The 24,256-nt window shown below is 41.7% G+C and overlaps 2 protein-coding genes across 4 annotated transcripts; both read right to left on the bottom strand.

Moving 5' to 3' along the window:
• Positions 1 to 4,630: 4,630 nt before the first annotated feature.
• LOC127317555 (myosin-11) lies at positions 4,631 to 18,636 on the bottom strand. Of its 2 annotated transcripts, XM_051348113.2 has the most exons (39): positions 18,240 to 18,635; positions 17,774 to 17,902; positions 17,539 to 17,682; positions 17,282 to 17,427; positions 17,046 to 17,202; positions 16,889 to 16,947; positions 16,621 to 16,780; positions 16,354 to 16,503; positions 16,129 to 16,265; positions 15,897 to 16,043; positions 15,680 to 15,781; positions 15,542 to 15,599; positions 15,322 to 15,423; positions 14,874 to 14,911; positions 14,608 to 14,734; positions 14,351 to 14,521; positions 14,081 to 14,212; positions 13,850 to 13,959; positions 13,673 to 13,733; positions 13,235 to 13,412; positions 12,949 to 13,154; positions 12,680 to 12,799; positions 9,768 to 9,866; positions 9,373 to 9,594; positions 9,081 to 9,220; positions 8,596 to 8,707; positions 8,456 to 8,509; positions 8,279 to 8,359; positions 8,011 to 8,181; positions 7,776 to 7,931; positions 7,467 to 7,673; positions 7,215 to 7,358; positions 6,954 to 7,024; positions 6,757 to 6,856; positions 6,028 to 6,084; positions 5,646 to 5,702; positions 5,469 to 5,549; positions 5,302 to 5,384; positions 4,631 to 5,213 (listed from the first exon to the last, which is right to left on the bottom strand). In XM_051348113.2, the coding sequence occupies exons 1-39, from the start codon at positions 18,240 to 18,242 to the stop codon at positions 5,090 to 5,092; spliced, it is 4,596 nt and encodes a 1,531-aa protein (XP_051204073.1). In that variant the 5' UTR covers positions 18,243 to 18,635; the 3' UTR covers positions 4,631 to 5,089. The 2 variants fall into 2 exon arrangements, with proteins under 2 accessions (XP_051204073.1, XP_051204072.1); XM_051348112.2 differs by having other exon boundaries at positions 17,282 to 17,682; positions 18,240 to 18,636.
• An 853-nt stretch (positions 18,637 to 19,489) lies between these two features.
• Positions 19,490 to 23,880, bottom strand: LOC127317556 (probable glucomannan 4-beta-mannosyltransferase 3). 2 transcript variants are annotated; one of them, XM_051348115.2, is made up of 9 exons: positions 23,430 to 23,880; positions 23,036 to 23,134; positions 22,175 to 22,427; positions 21,431 to 21,541; positions 21,225 to 21,361; positions 20,825 to 20,938; positions 20,331 to 20,530; positions 20,043 to 20,237; positions 19,490 to 19,829 (listed from the first exon to the last, which is right to left on the bottom strand). In XM_051348115.2, the coding sequence occupies exons 1-9, from the start codon at positions 23,784 to 23,786 to the stop codon at positions 19,823 to 19,825; spliced, it is 1,473 nt and encodes a 490-aa protein (XP_051204075.1). In that variant the 5' UTR covers positions 23,787 to 23,880; the 3' UTR covers positions 19,490 to 19,822. The 2 variants fall into 2 exon arrangements, with proteins under 2 accessions (XP_051204075.1, XP_051204074.1); XM_051348114.2 differs by having other exon boundaries at positions 19,490 to 19,932; positions 23,430 to 23,879.
• Positions 23,881 to 24,256: the final 376 nt, after the last annotated feature.

Raw genomic sequence — 24,256 nt, 5'->3', positions numbered from 1 at the left:
TTCAACAAGTCATTTTGCACTTTAGTGAGTTGATCAATTTGAGTTTGAACCATTTGAAAATGTTTAACAAGCATCTTAACATCATTGGAGGTTCTCTCCACAATACCATGCAATTCACCAATAGCTCGAGAATTTTCCATTAAATGATTCTCTACTCTCATATTGAAATTACTTTGCTTAACAATATAATTATCAAACTCATCTAAGCATTGCGCAGGAGGTTTTGAATACGGAATATCTTCCCTAGTAAAGCGCTCAAGGGAGTTTACCTCAATCATGGATGAAGGGGGAATTATCTCACATATATCTTCTATGGGAGGTAGATTCTTCACATCTTCAGATTTAATACCTTTCTCCTTGAGAGACTTCTTGGCTTCCCTCATATCTTCATCATTCAATTTAATTAAACCCCTCTTCTTCAATATTGGCGTTGGAATTGGTTCAGGCGTAGTCCAATCATCATGATTCCGGCCTATTTTAGCCAATAATTCTTCAGCTTCGTCTGGAGTTCTTTTCCTGAAAACACAACCAGCACAACTATCCAAATATGCCCTAGACTCAATGGTTAGTCCACTATAAAATATATCAAGTAGATCATTCTTTTCTAAATCATGTCCAGGTCGAGCTCTGATAAGAGAACAAAATCTTGCCCAAGCCTCAGGCAATTTCTCTTCATCTCCCTGGTCAAATCTATAAATTTTCTGTAAAGCAACATGTTGAGCACTAGCAGGATAGTATTTTCGAAAGAAAACATCACGCAAATCAGTTGGACTTCTAATAGAACCAGGAGGAAAATTATTATACCAAGTTTTAGCATCATCCTTTAATGAGAAAGGAAAAATTTTAGCGACAAAATAAGTACGCATCTTGACATCATCAGAAAACAAGCTACTCATAGAAGAAAGTTCAATCATGTGTTCTACAACACTTTCTTTTTCAGTACCACAAAAGGGTGCTTTCTCTACAATAGCTATATGAGATAGATCAAGAGAAAAATCATAATCTTTATCCTTAATGCATATAGGAGATGTGGCAAATTTAGGATCAGGAGATAACTTATGTCTAACAGTATATTGTGTGAGAAACTTTTTAATTTTGCTTGCATCAGCAGTAGCATTGCATCTAGTAATAAAATCATCATTAAGCTCCACATAATCTTCATCAGGATCATCACTAGAATAATCAAGTTCAGGTGAATTAACAGGTGTAGTAGCATTAGGAGTTTCAGTATTTTCAATTTGTCTAGACCTAGCAATTGTAGCATCTAGAAAGGATCCCAATGAACCACTATCATCAAGCACAGCAGAAACATTATCAATATTATGAGAGTTTTCAGATTCAGCAGAAGTACCAGCAAGTGAAGCTTGTGGTGGTGAAACAAGTCGACTTATCACAGATGGTGAATCAAGAGTAGCAGAGGTACTCAGAGTTGTACCTTTTCTTGTAGTGGATGGTAATATGGCGACTTTAGGATCGCGAGGTTTACCCATGATGGAGAATTTGCAGCGAACAATATCAATCCAAGTGAACTTCCAAATAAAGCTATGCTCCCCGGCAACGGCGCCAGAAAACAGTCTTGATAACCCACAAGTATAGGGGATCGCAGCAGTCTTCGTGGGTAGTAAAACCCAATTTATTGATTCGACACAAGGGGAGACAAAGAATACTTGAAAGCCTTAACAGCGGAGTTGTCAATTCAGCTGCACCTGGAAACAGACTTGCTCGCAAGAGTTTATCAGTAGTAATAGTTTTATAGCAGTAGCAGTAGTGAAATAACAGCAGCAGAGTAACAGAGACATCAGTAGTGATTATAGTAAACAGCAGGATTAAAATACTGTAGGCACGGGGACGGATAACGGGCGTTGCATGGATGAGAGAAACTCATGTAACAATCAAGCAGGGCATTTGCAGATAATAATAAAACGGTGTCTAAGTACAAAGCAATCAATAGGCATGTGTTCCAATTATAGTCGTACGTGCTCGCAATGAGAAACTTGCACAACATCTTTTGTCCTACCAGCCGGTGGCAGCCGGGCCTCAAGGGAATCTACTGGATATTAAGGTACTCCTTTTAATAGAGTACTGGAGCAAAACATTAACACTCCGTGAACACATGTGATCCTCACATCACTACCATCCCCTCCGGTTGTCCCGATTTCTGTCACTTCGGGGCCATTGGTTCCGGACAGCGACATGTGTATACAACTTGCAGGTAAGACCATAAACAATAAATATCATGATGAAATAATAACATGTTCAGATCTGAGATCATGGCACTCGGGCCCTAGTGACAAGCATTAAGCATAACAAGTTGCAACAATATCATCAAAGTACCAATTACGGACACTAGACACTATGCCCTAACAATCTTATACTATTACATGACCAATCTCATCCAATCCCTACCATCCCCTTCAGCCTACAGCGGGGGAATTACTCACACATGGATGTGGGAAACATGGCTGGTTGATGGAGAGGCGTCGGTGGTGATGGTGGCGATGATCTCCTCCAATTCCCCGTCCCGGCGGAGTGCCAGAACGGAGACTTCTGGCTCCCGAGACGGAGGGTTTCTGGCGACTTCTACTATCCCCCCGTGCGTTTTTAGGTCGAAGGCAATAAGTAGTCAGAAGGAGGGCGTCGGGGGCCAGCCGAGGCCGCCACACACTAGGGCCGCGCGGGCCTCTCCTGGGCCGCGCCGGCCTAGTGTGTGGGGCCCTCGGGCCCCCACCTGGCTTGCCCTTCTGGCTCCGTCAGTATTCTGGGAAAATAGGACCTTTCGCATAAATTCCGAGGATTTTCCTGAAAGTTGGATTTCTGCACAAAAACAAGACACCAGAACAGTTCTGCTGAAAACAGAGTTAGTCCGTGTTAATTGCATCCAAAATACACAAATTAGAGGCAAAACAATAGCAAAAGTGTTCGGGAAAGTAGATACGTTTTGGGACGTATCATCCACCAAGCACAGAAATCGATCGATCTAAATTGGCAGCAAATGAACTGAAAGAGAACACAACAATATGTAGCGTGGGAAGTAGGGAGAGAGAAAGGGGAGCACATACTGATTCGCCCATGGATGCAACTCCTCCTCCTGGCCAGCGCCATCCCAGCCTCTCCACCCAGCTATCGTCCGTTCACCGTTCACCCGCCGCGCCGCCGCCATCATACGAGACACGCTCCTGCAGCACTTGCTGCGGTCGCGAGTCGGTGGCCATCCCTCGCCGGCGCCCAGCCATAGCCATGCCCAGCGCCATGGGCAGAGGTGACGCTGAAGACGCACACGAACATGGGGCGCCATGGAGGAGGCCGGCAAAACGCATCTTGAGGCAGGGCACCGCGCCGCCGCCAAGGACTCCACCGGCGCGGCGCCGCCCTCCTCCGATACCCTTTCCTGCAGCGCCTCTTTCCAGCCGGTGCTGCTCGGCCGCGTCCTCCGCTCCCTCATCCTGCTCATCCCCGCGCAGCCCGCACCAACTCCTCAGCCTCCCCACACCCAAACTCGACGCCTCAACTTGGGGCCACGCAGAAGATCGCCGTCGCCAGCTCGGCGCGCGTCGCCTGCGGCCGGCGTCGCTCAACGCGCGCTCCCTGCCGCCGCACTGGCAGGGGAATCGGAGCCGCGGATGTGTCGTCGCCGCTGCCGGTCGATGCGTCGTCGCTGCTTCTGGTCTCCCCCGCGCCAAATCCCGCCATCCCCGAGCCGCGCGGCCGCCGGCAGGATGCAGCACGGTTTTCACCGCGGGGGAGAGGAGACGAGAATGGTGCTGGGCTCTAGGACGGGGTGATTGGCTGCTTGCTTTTCTCGATCTAGGGTTTCACCGTGGACGCGAAAAAAGGTGACACGAAATGAGCAGCGGTCGCAGTCTCCAGCAGTCGGCCCCCGCACGTAGCTGGCCCCATGCGTCACTGACTTAGTCGGAAACTGAACAAGTGAAAAAAATATTCACCGATCGAACGGTTGTGGTGAAAAGTGGGACTTGAGATTTACTGTTGCAACTTGATTGGACGACCCAGATTCGTTTGCCCCTTCAGACCCCCTGGTTGAGAGGGTAGTTTGAACATTTATATGAAGTAATGTGCATATATATGTGCCTAACTCATAAGTGTAAGTGGTTGTGAGCTCTCCCAATTTTCGCATTAGGCTCACAGAAAAAAATCAAGTCATTAATCATCATCTTAAAAAATAAATAAATTTGGAAAGCACGAGATTTATTCTTGGAGTGTGATGTCATACCATGGAAGCTATCGTCAATGCTCAGGACCGGCAATTTCTACCATGTCCTGGTAATTTAGTTCATTTGATTGAACTAGAGAGGGTCGGAGGGTACCCTAACAGTCCAGAATTTGGATCTACAAAAACAACAGACTTCTGACCCCAGTTTATTCTTGTAGCTGCTAGATATTTACATATGAGTTTGCAAGGAAATGCTCCCATTCGTGTGAAATTCGGCGGTGCAATTAAAACTGCAGATCAATGGCGAAAAGCTCCAGTTGCCATAATGAAACTGGATGAAAAGTGTCAATAGAAAGGCAACAACGGCGAACCAATCTGAAAAGGAATAGTTAACTAGACCGAGCTCACAAGTTCATATGGTTAGCTGCAGATCAATATTGTATTTTGGTATACACAGAATCAGTACGAAGGTGGCCACAAAATCCATATGGCTGAATAGCAAGGTAATATGTCTCCTATTACATTGCTCTTGCAAACTCACCTCAAAAGTGCTCTAAAACTATACAAATGTCTACACAATGAATGAATCTTAGCTGATTCTGCTAAAACTTTCTGTCTAGCTGAATTAAACTAGTGTGACCATCTGAGCTTAAGAGGGGTAAAGGAAAGAAAATGAATAGAGCAACAAAAAAAAAAACCGTAGCACTGAGGCGAAACTACTTTTGAGGTGAGCCCAGGCAAATGCACATAAGCCTAGTTCCTACCACAGCAAAACACCAAAGTACAGTCAAGGAAGCTGTGCGCTGCATTTCATTGGCCACTGAGGGAAAATACTCAATCTGCAATTCTGCATAGACTGCCCAATTATCTGCCCGGGGTGCATTCCATGCCTAAGTTTTGTCCAGTCCACCACACACTTTATTCAGGGGGTGGCAATAAGAATACAAAGCCAGAGTTCTCCCGAATGAGTGGGGGTGGTTCAATATCAGAGATATCAATCTGCTGCATTGATTTGGATATGTCATCAACGGAGAACGGTATGCTGCATTTCAAAATGTGGATGGTTAATTAGGAAGCACTTGAGATTTTTTTCTGACAGTATATGCGATTGATAGGAGAAGGATAACAACCTCGAGTCATCGTCCAGCAGAAATGAATTGCTTACAGGATTGTTGGAGTCCTCTGTCATTAGTACTCTCATATTTGATATAACCTAATATAGAGATCATATATGTGAGCACTTCTTATCAGGTTAAATAAAACGTTATGCAGGAATGGAATACTGTATAAAATGTACCTCTGGCGAGACGCTATGTGTTCCATACTTGTCATCCCAGTACATAGTACTGATCCTATATAGCTGTTGTATGCTAAGTACCTGATCAAGGTGTTTTTGCATTGTTATAAAGTTTCAAGGAAATCGAACTTTTCAACAAAGGGATATAATGGAAAACTTTGTCTATTCCCAACTTACTGGACAGAGGTCATGACTTATTTCATCCAACGTTTTCTTTGGTTTTTGATGGATCACCTAGAAAAATAATATATGTGAGAGACCTGTGCATTTAACTTGTCCATGTGCAATATTGAAATCTGAACTTTAAATAATTTCTTTATATCACAAGTGTTGATATGAGCAGTATGTCCTCAGAGTGAAAACTCGGACTTGTGAATGTTTTTCAGTAGACAGAATTCTAAAGGAAATAATAATTAAAAATATGTTTTAGATAAACTCCAGAGTCAAGTTGCAATCACTGTCTCATATTTCAGTGTATAGTTCAGTGATAACCTAGAGACGGATCTAATAAACAAATTATGTGAAAGTAATTTTCAAAATAAAATGGAAATAATAATACCAGGAAACCTATAGCTTGTCGAATATGTTTAAGCTCATCCCAGGCCGAACCTGCATACTGCAAGCAGAAATCACTTGATGAGAAATCAATATTTAACGCACACGGCCATGCATAAAGGTTAACCTTAAGCAATTTAGAAACTTTTTGGTTAATGAAAAAGACAAAATCAAATCTTATGTGTACTTCCTTTTTCAGTTGATCACTGTCAACGACAGAATGTAGGCACAGCCAATATTGTCTAGAACAAATGCACTGGCACGAGACGTTTAAAATGTCAACAAAATTCAAACGAAAAATTGACACATACATGTCGACATTTTATGTGCTCATAAAGTCGTTTCGCGGAAAACCAACATTTTTTTGCCGTGTGCAAAAAAGACAAAATTTGGTGCTTAAAAAAAGCTTTGCACGATACATTTCTTTATCTTTTTTACAGATGACACAAAAAATGCAAGTTTTCCGTGAAACTTGGCATGCACACATATAATGTCAACATATACGCGCCAAATTTTTGTTCAGATTTTTTTTTTTGATATTTGAAGATGCTTTTTCTAGGTAGCAGGAGCATATGCTCCCTAGTTCAAAAGTGAATTTCCGGTACTGTAGGAGCTAAACATCAAAGGAGAATGCTACTAAAGCCCCTTCAAGAAAAAATAGATTGCTAATATAGGTGTACTGCCCTTTATATATCAGAACTGTAAGATATGTGACAAAAAATAGCTATGTTACCTCATCGGTAGCTCTATAGCACCAGTGTTCAAGTTCAGCTAATCCTGCTTTTACATACTCGCCGTTACTGAATGAGCAGCACTCCCTTCTCAATAGAAGACTGAACATTGATAATAATCAAATGAAGCTCCGTCAAGCATTTTTGGTGTTCGCTGGCAATTAAATAGCTGATTTATCTATACATGGATATATATTACCTGTTAAATAGTTGTACGTTGATGAATGAGAATATCTGAGTGAATACTTTCCGCACCAAGAATGGAGGAACCTGGAGGTGACAAAGATAAGCATGATTTTGTTAGATAAAGCAACCATTTTTTTTAGAATACAACCATGTTTCATAACTATACACATATGTAGTGACGTGTGGTGGTATTACAGGTTACAAGTTACAACTGCTGAAGAAAATGACATAATTATTGCATGAACAAAATGAAAGTGTGGTTCAACAGACTAACATTGTTCACTTTAAGTATGTTCAAGAAATTCCCAAGGCTTTTCACAATCCCTTGCCAGTGAGCAATCAAAGCTTGTTGTGCGGCTGTATTTGTGTTTGAACGAGAAGATCCTTTCATCAAGCTTGCTCTTGATGTTCTTGGGGCCTGAATTAATGGTGAAGATTGCAAATATGACGCCAATTAGAGATATATAATCTACACACATTTGTATTCCACAAACTATCATTCTGTGAACTTAGAAAGCATAGGCACCTGAATGCACAGTCCGAGCAAAGGAGAAATCTCTTTCTTCAAATTATCCCGGATCATTCCGTATATCTTCTCGACGTATGCCGTAAGTTGCTGTTTAAACAGTAAAGCAGGATACTTCGCTTCGACTTGTCTCAGTGTCTCTACTCCACTAACCATGCTTCCATTTATTAGAGCAAGATTTACACCTTGTGGTGTCCCTCTGAAGCTCTGGAAATAAAAAATGAATAACGGAATCACTCAGTAGCTAATATGAACTTATATTAATTGTAGACCTTGCGGGATTCCTCTGAAGCTCTGGAAATTGTGTACCTGGGTCATCCTTCCAAAAAGAGTAGCAGAAGACGATCGTCGACGCTGTGGAGCCATTCCTGTTGATCCACTAGCTTTCAGCGTCCGTTGAAGCAAAAGTAACAGTGTTGAAGCATTTGAGAGCCAATATGCTAAAACTTCGTTATTGTCCTGTGTCTATAGAACAAAGAAAAGGTTATTTCAGCATCAGGGTAGATAATAATAATGTAATAAATTTGAATTTCAAGGTTAGAACCTCGATTGCATGTCCAATGGTCTGAATAATGCGATCAAAAACACTTGTCCGCTCTACTTCAAATGATCTCCAATGAAGAAGGCACTTGTATATAATACAAGCAGCAACTGGCCGATTCCCAGCAAAGCCCAAATGCTGTGCTATGCACCTAATTAGAAGATCTTGATTCTCCTGCCAAGAGACTGAAATATCAGTTTCATAGAACCACATAGATCTGAAGTACCTATACAGTGGTCCTAAATAACATGAGTTAGATAGCAGACTACACCTGCTGCTTTTCATTTAGAGATTTCTGTGGCTTATCATCGATGTCATATTCCTTTTTAGGCGAGGCCACGATAGTGGAGTCCTGAAACACCAAATGATACAAAAAGATGGATGTCATTTTGATGATTGTCCGGGAACTGAAGTATATATGTGCTAACCAAATATCTAGTGTGCGTACCACAGGAGTTATTTTCGAATCGCTGACTGATACATGGCCACTTTCAGTATTCCTCTGTGAAATAAACAATCATTGTAAATTATCAAAGCATTTTCCAAGATGGGCCAAAGGGTAAAGCATAACTGCACAAACTGGTTCACCTGTAAATTCGACTTGGAACGTCCTGACAAAATTTTGCTTGGAGCCATTGAAACAGCTTGCTGACGAAGGACTTTATTTTCAGACTCTACATTTGATAGCTTCTCCTCTAGCCTAAAGGATAATATGCACATCACAAGCACTATAAGATGAAGATTCAATGTTGCATAACATGGTGACACTGCATTCAGATATCAAAATGACCATAATTTGGAAGTTCACTATAGGTAAAAAAATGGCAGCATGCATGTTTCTATTCAATTTGTATCAAACTCCAAAAAACATTAAATGACTCAGATGCGCTTTTTAGAAAAATTTCAAGACATGTGTGGAGAGTTGATAGAGCATATGAATAGAATGTGTTTTACTACATAGTTGCAGTGTGAAAACTGAAATCAAACGGAAAATTTACACATGCATCATGCACAACTAGAAAAAAAAAACGGGAATATCAGGGATAAAACAAGAAACGTGTGAAAAGATTAACCTTCTCAGATAGTCCTGAAATTGACGTATTTTTACTTCTGTCTCTTCTAGCTTCTTTTGCTTTTCTTCATTTGCTTGTGCTTCTTCAGAGTGTTTCTTTTCTAATTGGTCTGCTCTTTGTTTTTCTGATTGAAGTGAGGTCTACAGGCAATGAGGTTGTGCATCACAAAATTAGTGGAAGTTTTCAACCATAATATGAAAGAGTTGAGTTATCTGATAGTTTATCTTTTTGCAAAATTATTGTCCATGAAATTCTGATCATAGCAATATTGTTTGTCTAGTAGATTGCGTACCTTAAGTTCATCTACCTCTGCTTCCAAGGAAGCAACTTTTTCAGTGTCTTGGACTAGAACCTCAGTTTCCTTTACTACAGGAGGTGCTTCCTCAATAGCTTTTTTAGCAGCTTCACGTTCCTTTGCAAGCACTGCGTTTGTCTCATCCAGTTTAGCTTGCAGGGCATCTATGGAGCTCTGCAGTTTTGACAACTCCTGGGTTTTTGCTTCCTCCAAATCTGTCTGTATGTATGTGGATTTGAGTGAAATGGTAGAAATACACATATCAAAAGTACTTCAGTGATGAAACATAAAAAAATATGGAAAATAAATCCTTGATGTAACACATTTTACTCCTTAGAAATTTTTATGAAGCATAAGATATATAAACAGCACAATAGGTCCAACATTTGTACCCTCATTCTCTTCTCTAACTGCACGCGCCATGTAAGCTCTTCCACAGTTTTTTCAAGTTTATCCTTTGCTTGCTTAAGCGCACCCGTTTCTCTTGCTTCCTGGAGAGAAGATAATAGCAACACATTAGAAATGATAATTTTTTGCTCCCTGATGGTGCTGCCTTATTACAGACTTCATGAACTTAACAGTATATACTCTTGCTTTCTTAAGAAGATAATAATAATGCATTACATATGGTTTTGTACTCTCTGATGATGCTATGTTTTTATTCGATTTTATCAACGTAATGGTAGATAATGCATGGGACAATCACTATTTTTGGCCACACAGTTAAATTTTAGGGCATGGAATGTTCAGGGCTAAAAAGGAATGTTTATACTTTACATACAACTGTGCAAATATCACCCTAGCTGGTGTACTCGTGCATCAGCTTTAGGTTTAGTTTAAATACTAGTCTAGAGTTGTTTTCTCCAAAAATTGCAATAAAAAAAATTGCATGTTCTTTTATTTTTACAAAAAACTGCATGCCATTTATTAAGAGAGAACTGAAAACCAAGATCAGTACATCATAAGCCTAAGTAACAGAAAATAAAATTACCCATTAATATATTAAAAAAAAAAAATTGACCGTGAAACCGTAGGGGAATATATTCAATATCAAAGGAACAGTGGCACAGAACAGAAGAAAAAACAAGAACCTGACAAGTTGGAGTAATAACTAGGGATGAAAACGGAGTGGAACTAGGTGCCGCCTCATTTGTCTTCATGTTTCTTTGAGGAGGCGGAAACAAAAGACAGAAACCCCAGAGACAACTACGAAAACAGATATGGACTGAAGACGGCGCGGACACAGATAGAAAAGCGAAGGATGGGTGGGTGGCACAGGGGCACCATGGCGGCGGTATGGTGTCCCTAACCCTAGACTGCAGAGATGTGCCTACTAGATTAGGGGAGAATGCCAAAGGGTCAAGATTAGGTAGTAGAATAGGTTGGGTTGGGCCTCTATCGCAGAGGTTGGCAAGGGCCTGCTGGGCTAGGCCAAACATAGCCATGACAGCCACGCTAAAATGGAAAGAATCATATTTGCCGGAAAAGGAAACTCCGTTCGGCGTGGCAATTCTGCTGGAAGCCTGGAAAATGCCATTCCGTTTCCACTTTTTTTTCCCCTTAAGAATTTGCGTTTCAGTTCCGCATTTCCTCTCCGTTTCCATTTTTCTGCGGATACGTCGGAAACTTTCTGCTCCATTTTCATCCCTAGTAATAACTACTTAAACCTTAATTTAAGGTTGCGGGAGGCTATTATTCATTTCACGCTGGCTAGCCTCTGTTGTGGTGTTTTCTCTCTTCCTTGATTGCTTTTGACCAAACAATGAACCGGAGTAAATTCCCTATGTAAAGAAAACTGTTTAAACCTCTACAGATCCTTTCATTTAAATCCATCTAAACGTCCGGCATTATAAGCGAGTCAATACTCTTCATATTGTGTTGAATAACACGATCTTATGATTGAGCCCAACAAGAATAAACGGGCTTCACAATTTGAGATGTGCAGCTAGGAAACATCATTCCATGATGTGTACCCATATTTGGTCAACAACCATACCCTTGGTAAGAAGATGGGTCGACTATGTAAGGGGGAGGGACCTCCTAGTCCTAGCTTTCATCCTAAAGTAGGTGGGCTGAGTGGAACTATTTCTCACGAGACATTTTCTATACTTGCCAGGTTCGACCAGCAGCAAGCGAAAGGGACTACCAAATGTGCTATAACAAACATTCTTTTAATTTTGATTTAATTTTTTTTTCGAGAAAACGCAAAAAGCCTTTGCGTTTCATTTCATTGAAAAGTAGGAGGAGAACAAAGTTTTAAATGTTACAACCCACAGAAGGGGGAAGCACACAAAGTTTTGATTTAATTTTAGCAAGTTCAAACTCATTCTTCGGAAGAGAGATAGTCTACACACTGTACTTCAAATTAAAATGTGGTATAACGAACAAAATAGGACAAGTTTGATTGGATAGTACTCCCTCTGTCCCAAAATAGAAGGCATATAAGTTTAGTCAAAAGCCAAACATCTTATAAGTTTTACCGAGTTTATACAAAAAAATATGAACATTTAGAATATTAAATCAATATCAATAGATTGACCATAAAGTATAGTTTCACAATATGTTATTCAATATTGTAGATGTTTATATTTTTCCGTAAATATTTGGTCAAACTTGGTAAGGTTTGACTTCTGACTAAACTTATACGCCTTATATTTTGGGGCTGTGAACGCAGCTGGATCACAGACATTTCAGGGGCTGTGAACTTATACGCCTTATATTTTGGGGCTGTGAACGCAGCTGGATCACAGACATTTCAGGGGCTGTGAACCCCCTTTGGCAGTACGTTCAGCTGTGGACCAGGTTGCAGGGGGTGCACTTGGCGGATGAGCCAGACAAGCTTGTCTGGCGGTGGACGCCCCATGGCCAGTACTCCAAGTCCTGCTACTACGATCCCAACCCACACCATATGCGCAAAGGAACCTCGTCATTGATTATGCTCACGGCGTGGTGGATTTGAAAGCATAGGAACGCAATCAGATGCGGGAGCACGAGGGCTACGTCAACTTCTCCCTTAGACTAGGTTTCTTGGGTTGAGTTGTATGGCGTGGGTGTTGGTCCACTCTTTGGACTTGTAAATACAAATTCTTTTTCTATCAATGAATTGAAACACAAAGCTTTTTCCTTTTCACGAAAAAAGAGCATTGAAAACTGATGATAGGAGCTCGACCGATCCATTAAAGAAATCAAATGTAGAAGTTACAATCCCCGCCCAAGGTGGACACAATAAACCGACCATTCATGTTGTATCATGACTAGCATATGAGACGTACAAGTAGTGCATTTACTGTGATAATTAACATACCATTTTAAGTTTCTTGAGTTCTTTCCTTGCAATCCTTCCCCTCCATCTGCACTGTGCAACAATCGCTGCACCCTTTAACTTCTTATGATATGACTGAGCTCTATGGCACCTATAACGGGCCTGTAGTAGAGAATCAGGAGATTAGAAATATATCATACGCTGAGCCAGTAATGAGCTGCATAGCAGAGTTCCTGAGGTTTCATCAAACCCAAAAAAACAGTAGATGCATAGTTGACTTGTCATATTATTTAAGAGGAACTGAGTACCACCTGAATTGTAACCGCTGCCTTAGATCGTTTCTTATATCTGAACTCATTCCTTGCTGCCATCGCCCGCAATGCCGTTTGCACTACAAGAACTGAAGCATTTAGGAGTTTGTAAGACCTCCTTGCCTGATGCCTACGTTGATTTTTCTGAATTTTGACAGAAGCTGATTGTTTTCGCATCCGATCATAGAGTTTACAGGCCAATGTTCCTGAAACACAAAGCATGAGTTTGAGCATTATTAGTAAAATGAAAATCACCTGGTCTGCAGTTAAGTACAAGCAAACAGACCTCTCCATACTGCCTGAAAACATACAGATGCCTTCCTCAAAGAAACAAACTTCTTCCTCATTATATGTGTTCGCATTTTCCCTTGAATTATTTTGGCAGCAACACTGAGAACTTCAGTTCTTCTAGCATCTAATTCGGCCATCTGGCCGGCTCTCAGAAAAACTTTTGTTTTACCTATCTGAGAAATGCAAACAATTGTTAGATAAGAGAAACAAAATAACTTGTCATGATCTTGCATTTTTTCTATGCTAATACTGTAAGAGCACCCCACATGCAATAGTCTTATACTTCAGACCTACAAGCCTACAAATTAAGCAAGTACATCAGTTTATTGGCAATATTTTCTTTATCAGATCATTAATACGTGGGCGGTATTCATAGAAGATCGAACTTTCAAAAAACCATGTGACACCTAATTCACAAAAAAAGGCTAGTTACCTGAAAGCCTAAAAGACCCTTCTTTTCCAGAATCCTCTTGCATGCAACCTTTTCTTCACAACTAATGAGATGTGAAAAGAAAAATATTAGTGATTATCACTTTTAGATGCACTGGAAAACTCTAATGAGTCAGAGATATTAAGCTACAAATATGCATAACTTGAAATAAGAACTTACTTCCCTTCAAGGGCATCTGGTGCAAGTATTCCAAAACGATGCAAAAACTCATAAAATGTGCGACGTGTAGGATATCCGGCACAACTGATCCTGATTGCCTCGAGTACACCCTGATGATAGATGGGATGCACTTTACTGCTGGAACAACTTTGTAACATAGACTAACTCAAAGCCTACATTCGACTACAGCTAAGTCTGAGGCACAATAGGTGGTAATTCAGAGGCACTTACACCACAACGCAGCTGTTGCATGACATTGACATTCTCGAAAATTGCCGGTTTCAGCACATTATTTGGTTTAACGCATCTGATATAATGAGGTTCAGTAGAGTTCAATGTTTCCATAAGAGATGTAAGTTGTAGCTGCCACAAAAAAGATTCAGAGGTCAGTAACATTAGTGGTGCATAATAGTATGCTGGACACAATATGGGGATGGGACATGTGGACAAGAACTGGCAGCAATGTCCGAAGAATAAATGCAGAAGCAAAAGAGGGGAGACCTTGAAGCGTGCTCCAATGGAAGCGAACTTTGAGGTTTTTGATGTTTCCTCTGGCAGAGGAGGAAATAGTCCAGAGATAAAGGAGCATCTAGAAGCACTCAGTAACTCCTGGTGCTCTGCCACAACATAGTCTTTATTTTTGTCAAGAAATTGGTCAGACTGATACATCACCTGCATACCACAAGCATAAGTATTTTAACATTAGTTAAAACTCTAAAATATCCTGGAGCCATTGAATTTGATGAATAAAACCTAACCTCTCCAGCATAGTGAGAGATAGCAAAATCTGTGCGAGATAGCTTGGGTTTGACAAATCGTTTATTCTTTTGAAAAGTCTGGTACAGCTTCTGGGCAAAGGTCTCATGTGTTGACTTCGGAAACATACTGAATTGAGAACAGTAAACAGAATAGAATTATAACATGGTTTAAATCTACTCCCTGATCATTAACGGAAACATTCATTCACACAGTAAAACAGAATTGATTAAATGGGACGATCAAAGAAAAGATATGGTAAACATACCATGCCTCATCAAGAAGTGCAATAACACCACCAGGTTTCTGCAAAGTGAAAATTCAGTAATGCGTCAACAAGAAATGAGTGAGAATCGATTGCAGAACTGATTGATAAAGATGTTTAGTGTTATAAAGCAAGTACAAGAAAAAGAATGCAATGTATTTGTTTGCAGAAATAGGGGCTTCTCTGGCTATGTTCTTTCTTAAGAAGTATAAATACATTTTAAATCAATGTTTCGCCTTGTTTTAAGCTTGTGGCTCATAACGTGTGGCTTAACATTGGCCAAGTAGGCACTAACTGAGAAAGTAATTGATTGCATCCTGTAGTAACACGACCATATTGGCAAGATTGATGACAAAAAAGGGAAAATGGTAAACATGCTCCATTACAGCACTTCAGATTTCCCCGCCAAAGCACTAGATGAAATTGAATTAATATAAAACTTTGCACATACCTTCTCAATAAGGTCAAGAACATCTTGATTATCAACAAACTCAATATAGCTCCAATCAATTTGTTCTTTGGTGTACTCCTCTTGCTCCATCTTGAAAACATGCTGAAAAAGATCACACACACCTTTCACATAAATAGATGTCCTTTTGTTTTACCAAATGGCTATGGGGGGGGGGGGGGGGGGGGGGTTCACATGAACCATTTCTCTGAACAAGTAATACCTGATTGAAATGTTGTTGCAATTTCTCATTTGTATAATTGATACAGAATTGTTCAAAACTGCAGAAAATATTATTTGTCAATTTTTTAAAAGAACCTACTGAGTTCTAAATAAAAGACTGGACTACAGTAAAGATGACCTGTTTGACTTGAAGCTCTCAAAACCATAGATGTCGAGGACCCCAATAAGACATTTGGAGTTAGCGTCTTGCCCGATAGAACTATTAATTTTATCAACAAGCCTGCAAGATAATGACAGGTTGCAACGATGAAGCTAATATTTTCATGTTTTGCAGTGCATCAGAATTTGTACATGGAGGATATTTACATAATGGACTACAAAAGGAATTATCTTACCAATCAAACAAACGGGAGTATATCGTCTTTGCTAGACCATCCCTGCTAATAGTTGCACTGTAAGGATCAAGACTCCTTTTTATAACCTCCTCTGGTGTTACCATGACACGCTTACAAAGGGCATCTGTCAAGGCTCCAGGGTCGCACCTGACATAAAGTACATGTCAACAGTCATTGGAACAAGCAGTAGTAATACCAGAATTAGAAAAGATAACCAAATAGAGGTAGTTACATAAGAAGTTCAGCAGCTGTGTCAAGATGGAACTTAGATTTGTCATCTTTCAAAACTGAGGAATCAACTTCTTTCCCCTTGGCAAATTCAATGTTGCCAATATGAAGGATAGCTGCAACAACCCTGAAAATAGCATCCTGGAAACAAGTTTAAGTGCAAACGGTAAAAACCAGCTCAACTGCCCATTGATCATATCCAAGTACATATGGAAATAGTTTGAGCTACCTGTTCCTGAGTACTGATGCCAACAATATCCATTGCTCTTCTGGTAGCCAAATACTCATGAGCATCGCTAACCCCAACCAACTCGTAGCAATTTGATTTATTAAGGTAATGAAAATTCTTAGGATTTCCTAATTTGTACTTCTCAACTTCCTGAATATGCAACGCACCAAAGCAGATTATGTGTATTAGGTACCGGATCACAAGTGTAAAGAACAATGACGTGTCCATCAAGGCGCAGAAGTGCCAAAGGAGAATATAGATCATTACCTCCTGTGGGGCCGCACAAAGAAGATAAAAGCAGTGGTAGTTGCGTTCAGGATCAGAAATTTGGCATACACGCGACCTTTCTAACAAGTAAGTTCTGACAGCAGCACCTGAGATTCTCCCTTGCTTATCAAATTGGATCTCAACAAACTTACCAAACCGACTGCACCAAGCATCATGAAAATAATGAGATTCAAAACATATATGTAAACCTCCACGATTCTCAATAATGCAAGTAATCCTTGAGACATTTTTTTTTAATATCTCCTACCTAGAATTGTTATTTCTGACAGTCTTGGCATTGCCAAAAGCTTCAAGGACTGGATTTGACTGCAGATATAAGAATGCAAAATAGAAGTTTAATTGTTGAAGTATAAATAACTAAACAATACATTTGTCTTGCCATGCTAAGTAACTGTCTGTCTTACTTCAAGAACTTGTTGCTCTACAGTTCTTCCTTCTGTTGCAGCACGGCCACCCAGATAGGCAAGATACCTCATAAGCATTTTAGTTGTTTCTGTTTTACCAGCACCACTCTCACCACTCACAAGAATAGAGTTGCTCTTTCCTTCATGAATCATAGCCCTATTTCATGTAAAAACAACAGTGAGATCAACCCATCTTCGGTGGAAACACTGGACCGATTTTGGTTATGTTTACGTACCTGTATGCAACATCTGCGACAGCGAAAACATGTGGACTTAACTCTCCAAATGGTGCCCCCTTATACTGTTGCATCATATGTGGGTCATATAAATGCGGCAACCTTTGGAAAGGATTGACAGCAATGAGAATATTTCCAGTGTATGTCTGCCCAAATGAAGACATATCAGCCATACAAAACATCAAGTGAGTTTCAAACTTTAAACCCAGATAGTACAGCTGACATAACGGCATATCTACAGACCACAGCAAACATACATAGATTTCATTAAGTTCATATCTGATCGCCAGATTCTGCAAAACTCCAGGCTCATGGAGATAGGAGAGCTTGGTCATGTCATCAACTCCACCGGCAGCTGCTTCCATATCTTTGGGATATAATTTCGACAAATTCGAAATGATCTAAAAGTGTGACACTTAAATGTATAAGTAGCAGTATTAGATCAGAATGAATTCCTATAAAAAAAAAGCAGAATTGTTCAACGCAACTTACCTTTTTCCCATTGGTTGCTTGGATCTCAGCCTCTTCGCCATTGATCTTAACGACTTCTCCATCAACCCAGGCAATATCAGCGTCTTCAGCCCATACATGTGAGCCTACTATAATATTAACTTTCGTCCCCTGAAAGGTAGAAATTAACACTTATCTCAGTTATGCTTGCTATCATCTATAGGAGCCTCTGACGAAAATACATTTGCATTTGGATACTAAAATATTGCAATCATGTTGCATGGACGAAGGATAGATAAATTTGGATTTGCTTGGATTCGAAATCGATTGCCCCAATCAGGAAGCTGGAATGTCCAACGCAATGCTAGACACCGGATCCTTGTGTAAATATTTTGCAACCAATGACCATGATTCTTCAGATAAAAGAAAATTGAACAACGGGAACCCTATCGGAATATCGCGCATTACTCAAGCGGTCAAGCCGACGCAAATCAGAAGGCAAAATTACCATTTCGCCGGCCCTTGGAGGATGATTATTTCGCCGGGCCTGAGGATGGTCAGTTGTACGCTGTTAGCGACGGGGCAGATGAACTCATATCCCTCTCCCCCGCGCCCGCGCTCGCGCTGGTGCTCGTCCGACCCCCTCCGTACGCCGTCCTCGTCGTCGCCGCGCGCCTCGGGGGAGGAAGAGGTGGTGGTGGGTGCAAAAGCGGGGGAGTGGAGAGGGAGGAGAGGATGTGTAGAAGGCAGCCGGTGTGGGGTGGAGGGGGAGCAGTACGTGGAGCGGCCATGGCTGGCCTCGGCTCGATCTCTGCGGGGCGCCATTAGGGGCGGAACTGGACATGCGGCATGGGGTTGAAGTTGAATCCCCAAAATTCGGCGAGAACATTCTGCTATTAGTAGTGTGGGTAAAAAGCACAGGACCCCCAGCAAAGTCGAATGAACTTGTAGGTGTAATCTTCACTTGCCATAGAGAAAATCTCGTGGTGTAATCTAGCTGCGGTAGATCGAACTTCAAGGAAGACATGTCGCAAAACTCTAGATTGAAACATGGGCTCTGATACCACTTGTTATAAAAGCGACAAGCAAATAACGAAGAACGAAACAAGAACACACGCAGGGGACACAAGATTTAACGTGGAAAACCCCTTCCAACACAGATGAGGAAAAAAAACCACGGGCGCCAGCCAGCAAAACTTCACTATATCAAGGAGTGTTTACAAACGCCGTAGGTTATCTTATATTCTGATAAACCCTAGCCAGCGGCTTACAAGATGTATATATAGGCGGTGCCAACGATCCGTACCGTACTACGGGCCTCGCTCCGCTCGTCAGAAGTTAGCCTCCCTTTAGTATATGAATTTGGATCACAATACAACATCCATGGAAAATAATGTATTGTAATTAATGTTGTAATTTGAAGAAAACATAAGCTAATTTGGATGACATTGTATAAGAGCAATTGTCAAAAACTAAGCGATGAACAATAGGCAACAAAGATGTACATTTTTCTTCCTTACTATTGTATGCTTTTATTTGGATGACTGTGTGCCAAATTGGAAGATGTAGGATAGCAATCCTCTATGCTCTTCTCAATTTTTTTTTTTTTGAATTTTCCTTGACATAACTTCTTTTTACATAAGCAAAGAGGCCTATGTAGAGTGGAGGAGCTCGACTTTTTAAAGAGGAGCTCGACTTTTTAAAGCGGAGCTTGACATTTGCTATAATTTCTATTTGCAAGTCAGGTGAGCTAGGAACTAGGAAAAAGATATGGAAAATATTCATAATCCAAAATGGTGCCGAGATAGTACAATCACAGTTAATGTAGAACAGTGGAACGTGGTTACATGGGAATTTAATTGTAGATAAGTGGAAATTACAACAGCAGGGGAACCTGTTTCTAAAAAGGCAGGCACCCTTTCCTTGACAGTATTCATGGCAATGAAATAAGGTTATTACATCAAAAAACTGTCCCCGATAAATGAGGTTGTCACATCATGCGTGTAGTGAATAGTTCCTTTTGTTGGATCAGCTGCTATGGCTGCTATGAGTTGGATGTTCCGCAGAAACCAGTGCCAACAATGAGAAATGTTATAGCCTGTAGATATATGTAGATGAAATAGAGGTCAGGTCCCTGTACCAGGTTGTAGGTTGCACAAGCGAAAAGGAACACGGAGAACAGAACTTCCGACATGGTCCATCTGAAAGAGCATGAAAATAGTTCAGATTCCAGAACTTCTAGGTTCAGTGCAACATAACATTTTTGACATCTAAGACCCTGGGGAGATTCATAGGTTCAGTCATCTTTTACCTGTCCCAAAACCTGCAGCGAGGCTTTTCGAGTATCTGAGGTACGGGCTCTGTTTTGCTTGAATTGCCAAGCTTCTCCGTGACCACCCATTCATTTACGCTTCCGAACTCCAGCAAACCAATAAATGTCGCCTTTGTTCGGTGAAATGACATGACATTCTCATAGAGGATCCAGAATGGTATGAAGTGGATAGAACTGCAAGGACAGCAGTAGTTAGGAACCAGCATATCATATCTTCCACTAACATTTGTCATACTAATTAATCAGCTCTTTCTGCAAGCATCAGACCTTGGATTTCTAATGGCGTATAGAAGGGTTATTGCTGTGGGAATATAGACCACCCCCCATGCAGGAATTGTGACCTCGGGAATTAGCACCGATAGTGGGATCACTACACAGTACAGCATGAAAGGTACCACATGAGCAACAACCTTCCTCACAAAGAAGAAGCTGTATAGCAAATAAAGCTTCCTCCAAAATGACACTTCCTGCTCCAGGATTTAGAGATTGTCAGATAAACATCGCACAAGAAACAAACAGCAATCATGCAGATGATCACATTAAGCACACAAACCAGTGCATGAAACATTTGAAGAAATACAACAAATGCTCATGCATATGCGAGGCGAGCTTGTAATAAGATTATGGATGTATGCATCGATGATGTGGAGGCTACTAGACTGTAATGAAATTTTTCAATTTTCCAAAAATGCATATGAGAGCAAGAAATATTACCTATCGTAAAACGTGCAAAGACTATTCGACTATAATAGCAGAGTTACCTTGGTAAGCAATATTTCTTTTCCCGTCTTGCGGAATAAATTTGCTGCCCCACATGTCCAACGGTGTTGCTGGCGACGATATGCCTTCAGACTGCTTGGTAGTTCACTTTTTACCTGTCCAGCAATAATTTCCTTGCGGGTTACATCACATGCAAAAATAAGATTGTCCACGGGGCTGGTTGACCAAAAAGTTAGATTTTCAACTGCTAAAAAAAAGAAGGTACCACTTTTGACAATTTCTTCCTGTGAATCCCAGTCAGAAAACCACCATGCTCCTCTTGAGGTTACATTTTTTCTTATAAATTGTTAAGCACTTCCTTAATGTCAATATTCAAATACAATGTAGTTTTAACAAAATAACTCAATCCATACGAGTACGTTGGTTCCATGTCCATCCTACCTTAACATCACCAACATAGACAAATTTCCATCCTTTCAGGCCTGCTCTGACCGCCAAATCCATGTCTTCAACTGTGGTTCGATCATCCCAGCCCCCAGCTTCCTTGATGGCAGAAATTCTCCAGACCCCAGCAGTTCCTGAAGTTAAATAGTTTAATTCAGGGTTGTGAATGTGTTGATTCTTAAAGAGAGATGTGTCTGTCATACCATTAAAACCAAAGAAGGCAAAGGTCGTTGAGCCTGCTTCCTGCTCTACTTTAAAGTGATAATCTAGTGTCATCTTCTGTATCCTTGTCATCAGGCATTCATTAGGATTAACTGCAAAACCGTCCCGAAATGCCAGTCAGCAAGTTCCTGTCAATTCGAACAACAGATGCATCAGACGGATAAAACCTACTATGTTGAGCAGTGGTAAACTTGTGGGGCACCATAAGCAGACTTAATTGAACTAGTTACAGTTTCCTTCCAAGAAAAGAGAACATATGTGATGGGGAAGATGTTATCTGTTTTCTTCCAAGTTTGGCGGGTTCTCGTTGTTGGTGTTAGGCAAACCGAATATGCTACGATATTCGGTTATAACCTGGCATACTTAGGGCCTGAGACCTAGCATATAATCAGGCCATTATGGCTAGGATTTGTATTCGGTTTGCCTAACAGTTGGTCTTACATAACATGCTAATTTGGTGGTGATGTTCACTCATTTAAATTTTCTGTGATCAGGTAAGATTGGTGCTATGTCAGTTGCTACAGCTAGGCACTCATATAGGTGGCTGACTAATTTGCTAATCTTTATTTAAGCAAGTGGGTCCCCCTGATTTCCATTAATAGAAACCACATGTACATACAAAGTTCAGAACAAATACATGCTAGTAGGTACTAGCATATCAGAGAATAATAAACTAACCAAATGAATTCATAACCAGGGTAAACCTGACTGCTTTTTAGGCTTACCGAATTCCCAGCGTGCTTGAACAAGAGCAATCTGTGGATTGCGTGCAAGATATGGGATGGTTCTGATGAGGAAGTCGGCTTCTGGCTGGAAATCGGCATCAAATACAGCGAGGAAATCACACTGTTGAACATAAGCATGCAGCATCCCCTCTTTCAGTGCACCAGCCTTGTATCCTTTGCGATTGTTTCTCACCTCATATTTTACGTTCTTGCCTTTCTTAGCCCAAAGCATGCATTCGAGCTCCACAAGATCCTACTCAAAGCATAGCACATAAATGATTCTCAATGGCTTAAATCAATACTAGGTCTAAACAATTATTATTGTACTAAAACAACACCAGAAGGAGTGCTTCTACATTGCAGTTCAACAAAAATTACGACCTCAATCCTTACGTAACTATGTAAGCACCCTCTACCTCTTGTCATCATATTACTGTTCACTTTCTGTTTCGACATGATGTAACTTATATTACAGATGCCACCATTGTTTACTTTCATTTTTGCGAGGAATAGCACCATCTAAACTGATATCCCACAAGGCCACAATTCAATCGACTCTGCAATGCTAGTTCCCAAACGCTTACATCTTTTCAGAAGTTACCGATGACACCCCTGAACAACTTGAGCAAATACAGTAGTACTAAACATTTCTGGCATTTATCAGACTGATTTTGCTAGTCTACTAAAATATTAGGGAGCGAAAACAGCTAGATAAATGGCGCAAACTTGGGACTTCTTTTTTGCTGACAAAGCGCAACGTTGTGACATGGTAATGACAAAAGTATAGGACCCCCTTTTCAGGGTGTCGGCATGTACTCATGTAACTTCAGTGCTAAGCGAGATGACTGATTTAAAAATTACCTTGACCGTTGGATCCGTGGAGTCGTCAAGAACCTGTACAATGACCCTATCCGACGGCCAGGACAGCCCACACGCTGCTCCAATCGAGAGCTTGTACACCTGCACCCAACAAGGCAAAACGAGGGATTCGGGTAAGCTATGAAAAATCAAGATGATTGCGGTTTAATTAAGTTCCGTACACACATAAACGTGCAGTTTAATTACGATTTTTTTTACTACACGCATGCTTCATGTATCGTCAAGATTTGTACTCCGTTCCACTAGATAGTGTCTAAATACATCCAAATTTTAACAAAATTGAGACAATTTTTGTGGGATAGAGGGAGTATATGGCTTTCACGATTTTATATGCAAGTACTGATAAAAAAATACGCGGAAAATTCACACGTCGTACCTCCCTCTCGTTGAACATGGGGATTTGGACGAGCACCATGGGGTAGCCGAGGAGGCCGTTCTCCTCGTCCTCGCCGTCCTTGGCGCCGAGCGGTTCCGCCCGGTACCGCCGCTCGGGCCGGCGCCCCGCGAGGCTGGCGGCGGCCATGAACAGGGCCTCGACGAGCAGCATGGCCGACATCGCGAGGCACGCCCCCGACGCCGCAGCGAGCGCCGGCGCCACGACCCCTGCGCGCACCGCGTCCCACGCGGTCAGCAGGTCGCCGCCGCCGGTCCACGCGGTCCACCGCCGCAGCAGCAGAAGCAGAGACCCGTCGAGCAGCTCCGCCGCAGCAGAGGCGGGCCCCTCGCCGGCCATGCCCACTGGCGCCTCGGCTTTTCCTGTGCTGCGACGCCTCCTTTTTGGCTTTTCGAGGCTCCCTTTTGTGCGCGTCGGCTCGGAACCGGTGCTTTTGTGCCTCGGCTATAGCACGAGTGGAGTTCCCGAGGAGAGGAGGGTACGGTTACGTACGACGTGCCAGTCTATCACAGTGACATGTGGGGCCTGTACTCTGTCGGTCCGTTAGTCAGTGAGAGATGTCCGCAGCGGCAAATGTGGTACTCGGATCGCCGCGCGGCACTGTGCCAGTATGGAGGTCGCACTCGTAGCCGAGGGAAAGATGACAAAACGAGGTCGGCGTGGACGTCGAGGTCGGCGTTTAATTTCCTGGATTTTCCGCCGTTGTGGCTGGTGGACGGTGGTGGCCACCGGCGCCGGCCACCAGTGCAGGCGGCCAAGCACGGCTCGAGGAGTGGTTGCGGCCGCACGAGCACGACGAGAGCTTTTGG

This window comes from Lolium perenne, chromosome 7 (genome assembly GCF_019359855.2).
Source record: "Lolium perenne isolate Kyuss_39 chromosome 7, Kyuss_2.0, whole genome shotgun sequence".
Lineage (NCBI taxonomy): Eukaryota > Viridiplantae > Streptophyta > Magnoliopsida > Poales > Poaceae > Lolium > Lolium perenne.
This window is presented reverse-complemented; position numbering and strand designations above follow the sequence as displayed.

Excerpts from the sequence above, each read along its gene's own strand:
- LOC127317555 (XM_051348112.2), bottom strand. Across the intron at positions 14,522-14,607 it reads TCTCTCACTATGCTGGAGAG|GTGATGTATCAGTCTGACCA; the intron begins GTTAGGTTTTAT and ends TGTGGTATGCAG. Across the intron at positions 8,510-8,595 it reads GTTCCAAGTCGAATTTACAG|AGGAATACTGAAAGTGGCCA; the intron begins GTGAACCAGTTT and ends TTTATTTCACAG.
- LOC127317556 (XM_051348114.2), bottom strand. The coding sequence starts at position 23,786 with ATGGCCGGCGAGGGGCCCGCCTCTGCTGCGGCGGAGCTGCTCGACGGG. Across the intron at positions 20,939-21,224 it reads TCTATGTTGGTGATGTTAAG|GTAAAAAGTGAACTACCAAG; the intron begins GTAGGATGGACA and ends ATTGCTGGACAG. Across the intron at positions 20,531-20,824 it reads AAGAAATATTGCTTACCAAG|GAAGTGTCATTTTGGAGGAA; the intron begins GTAACTCTGCTA and ends ATCCTGGAGCAG.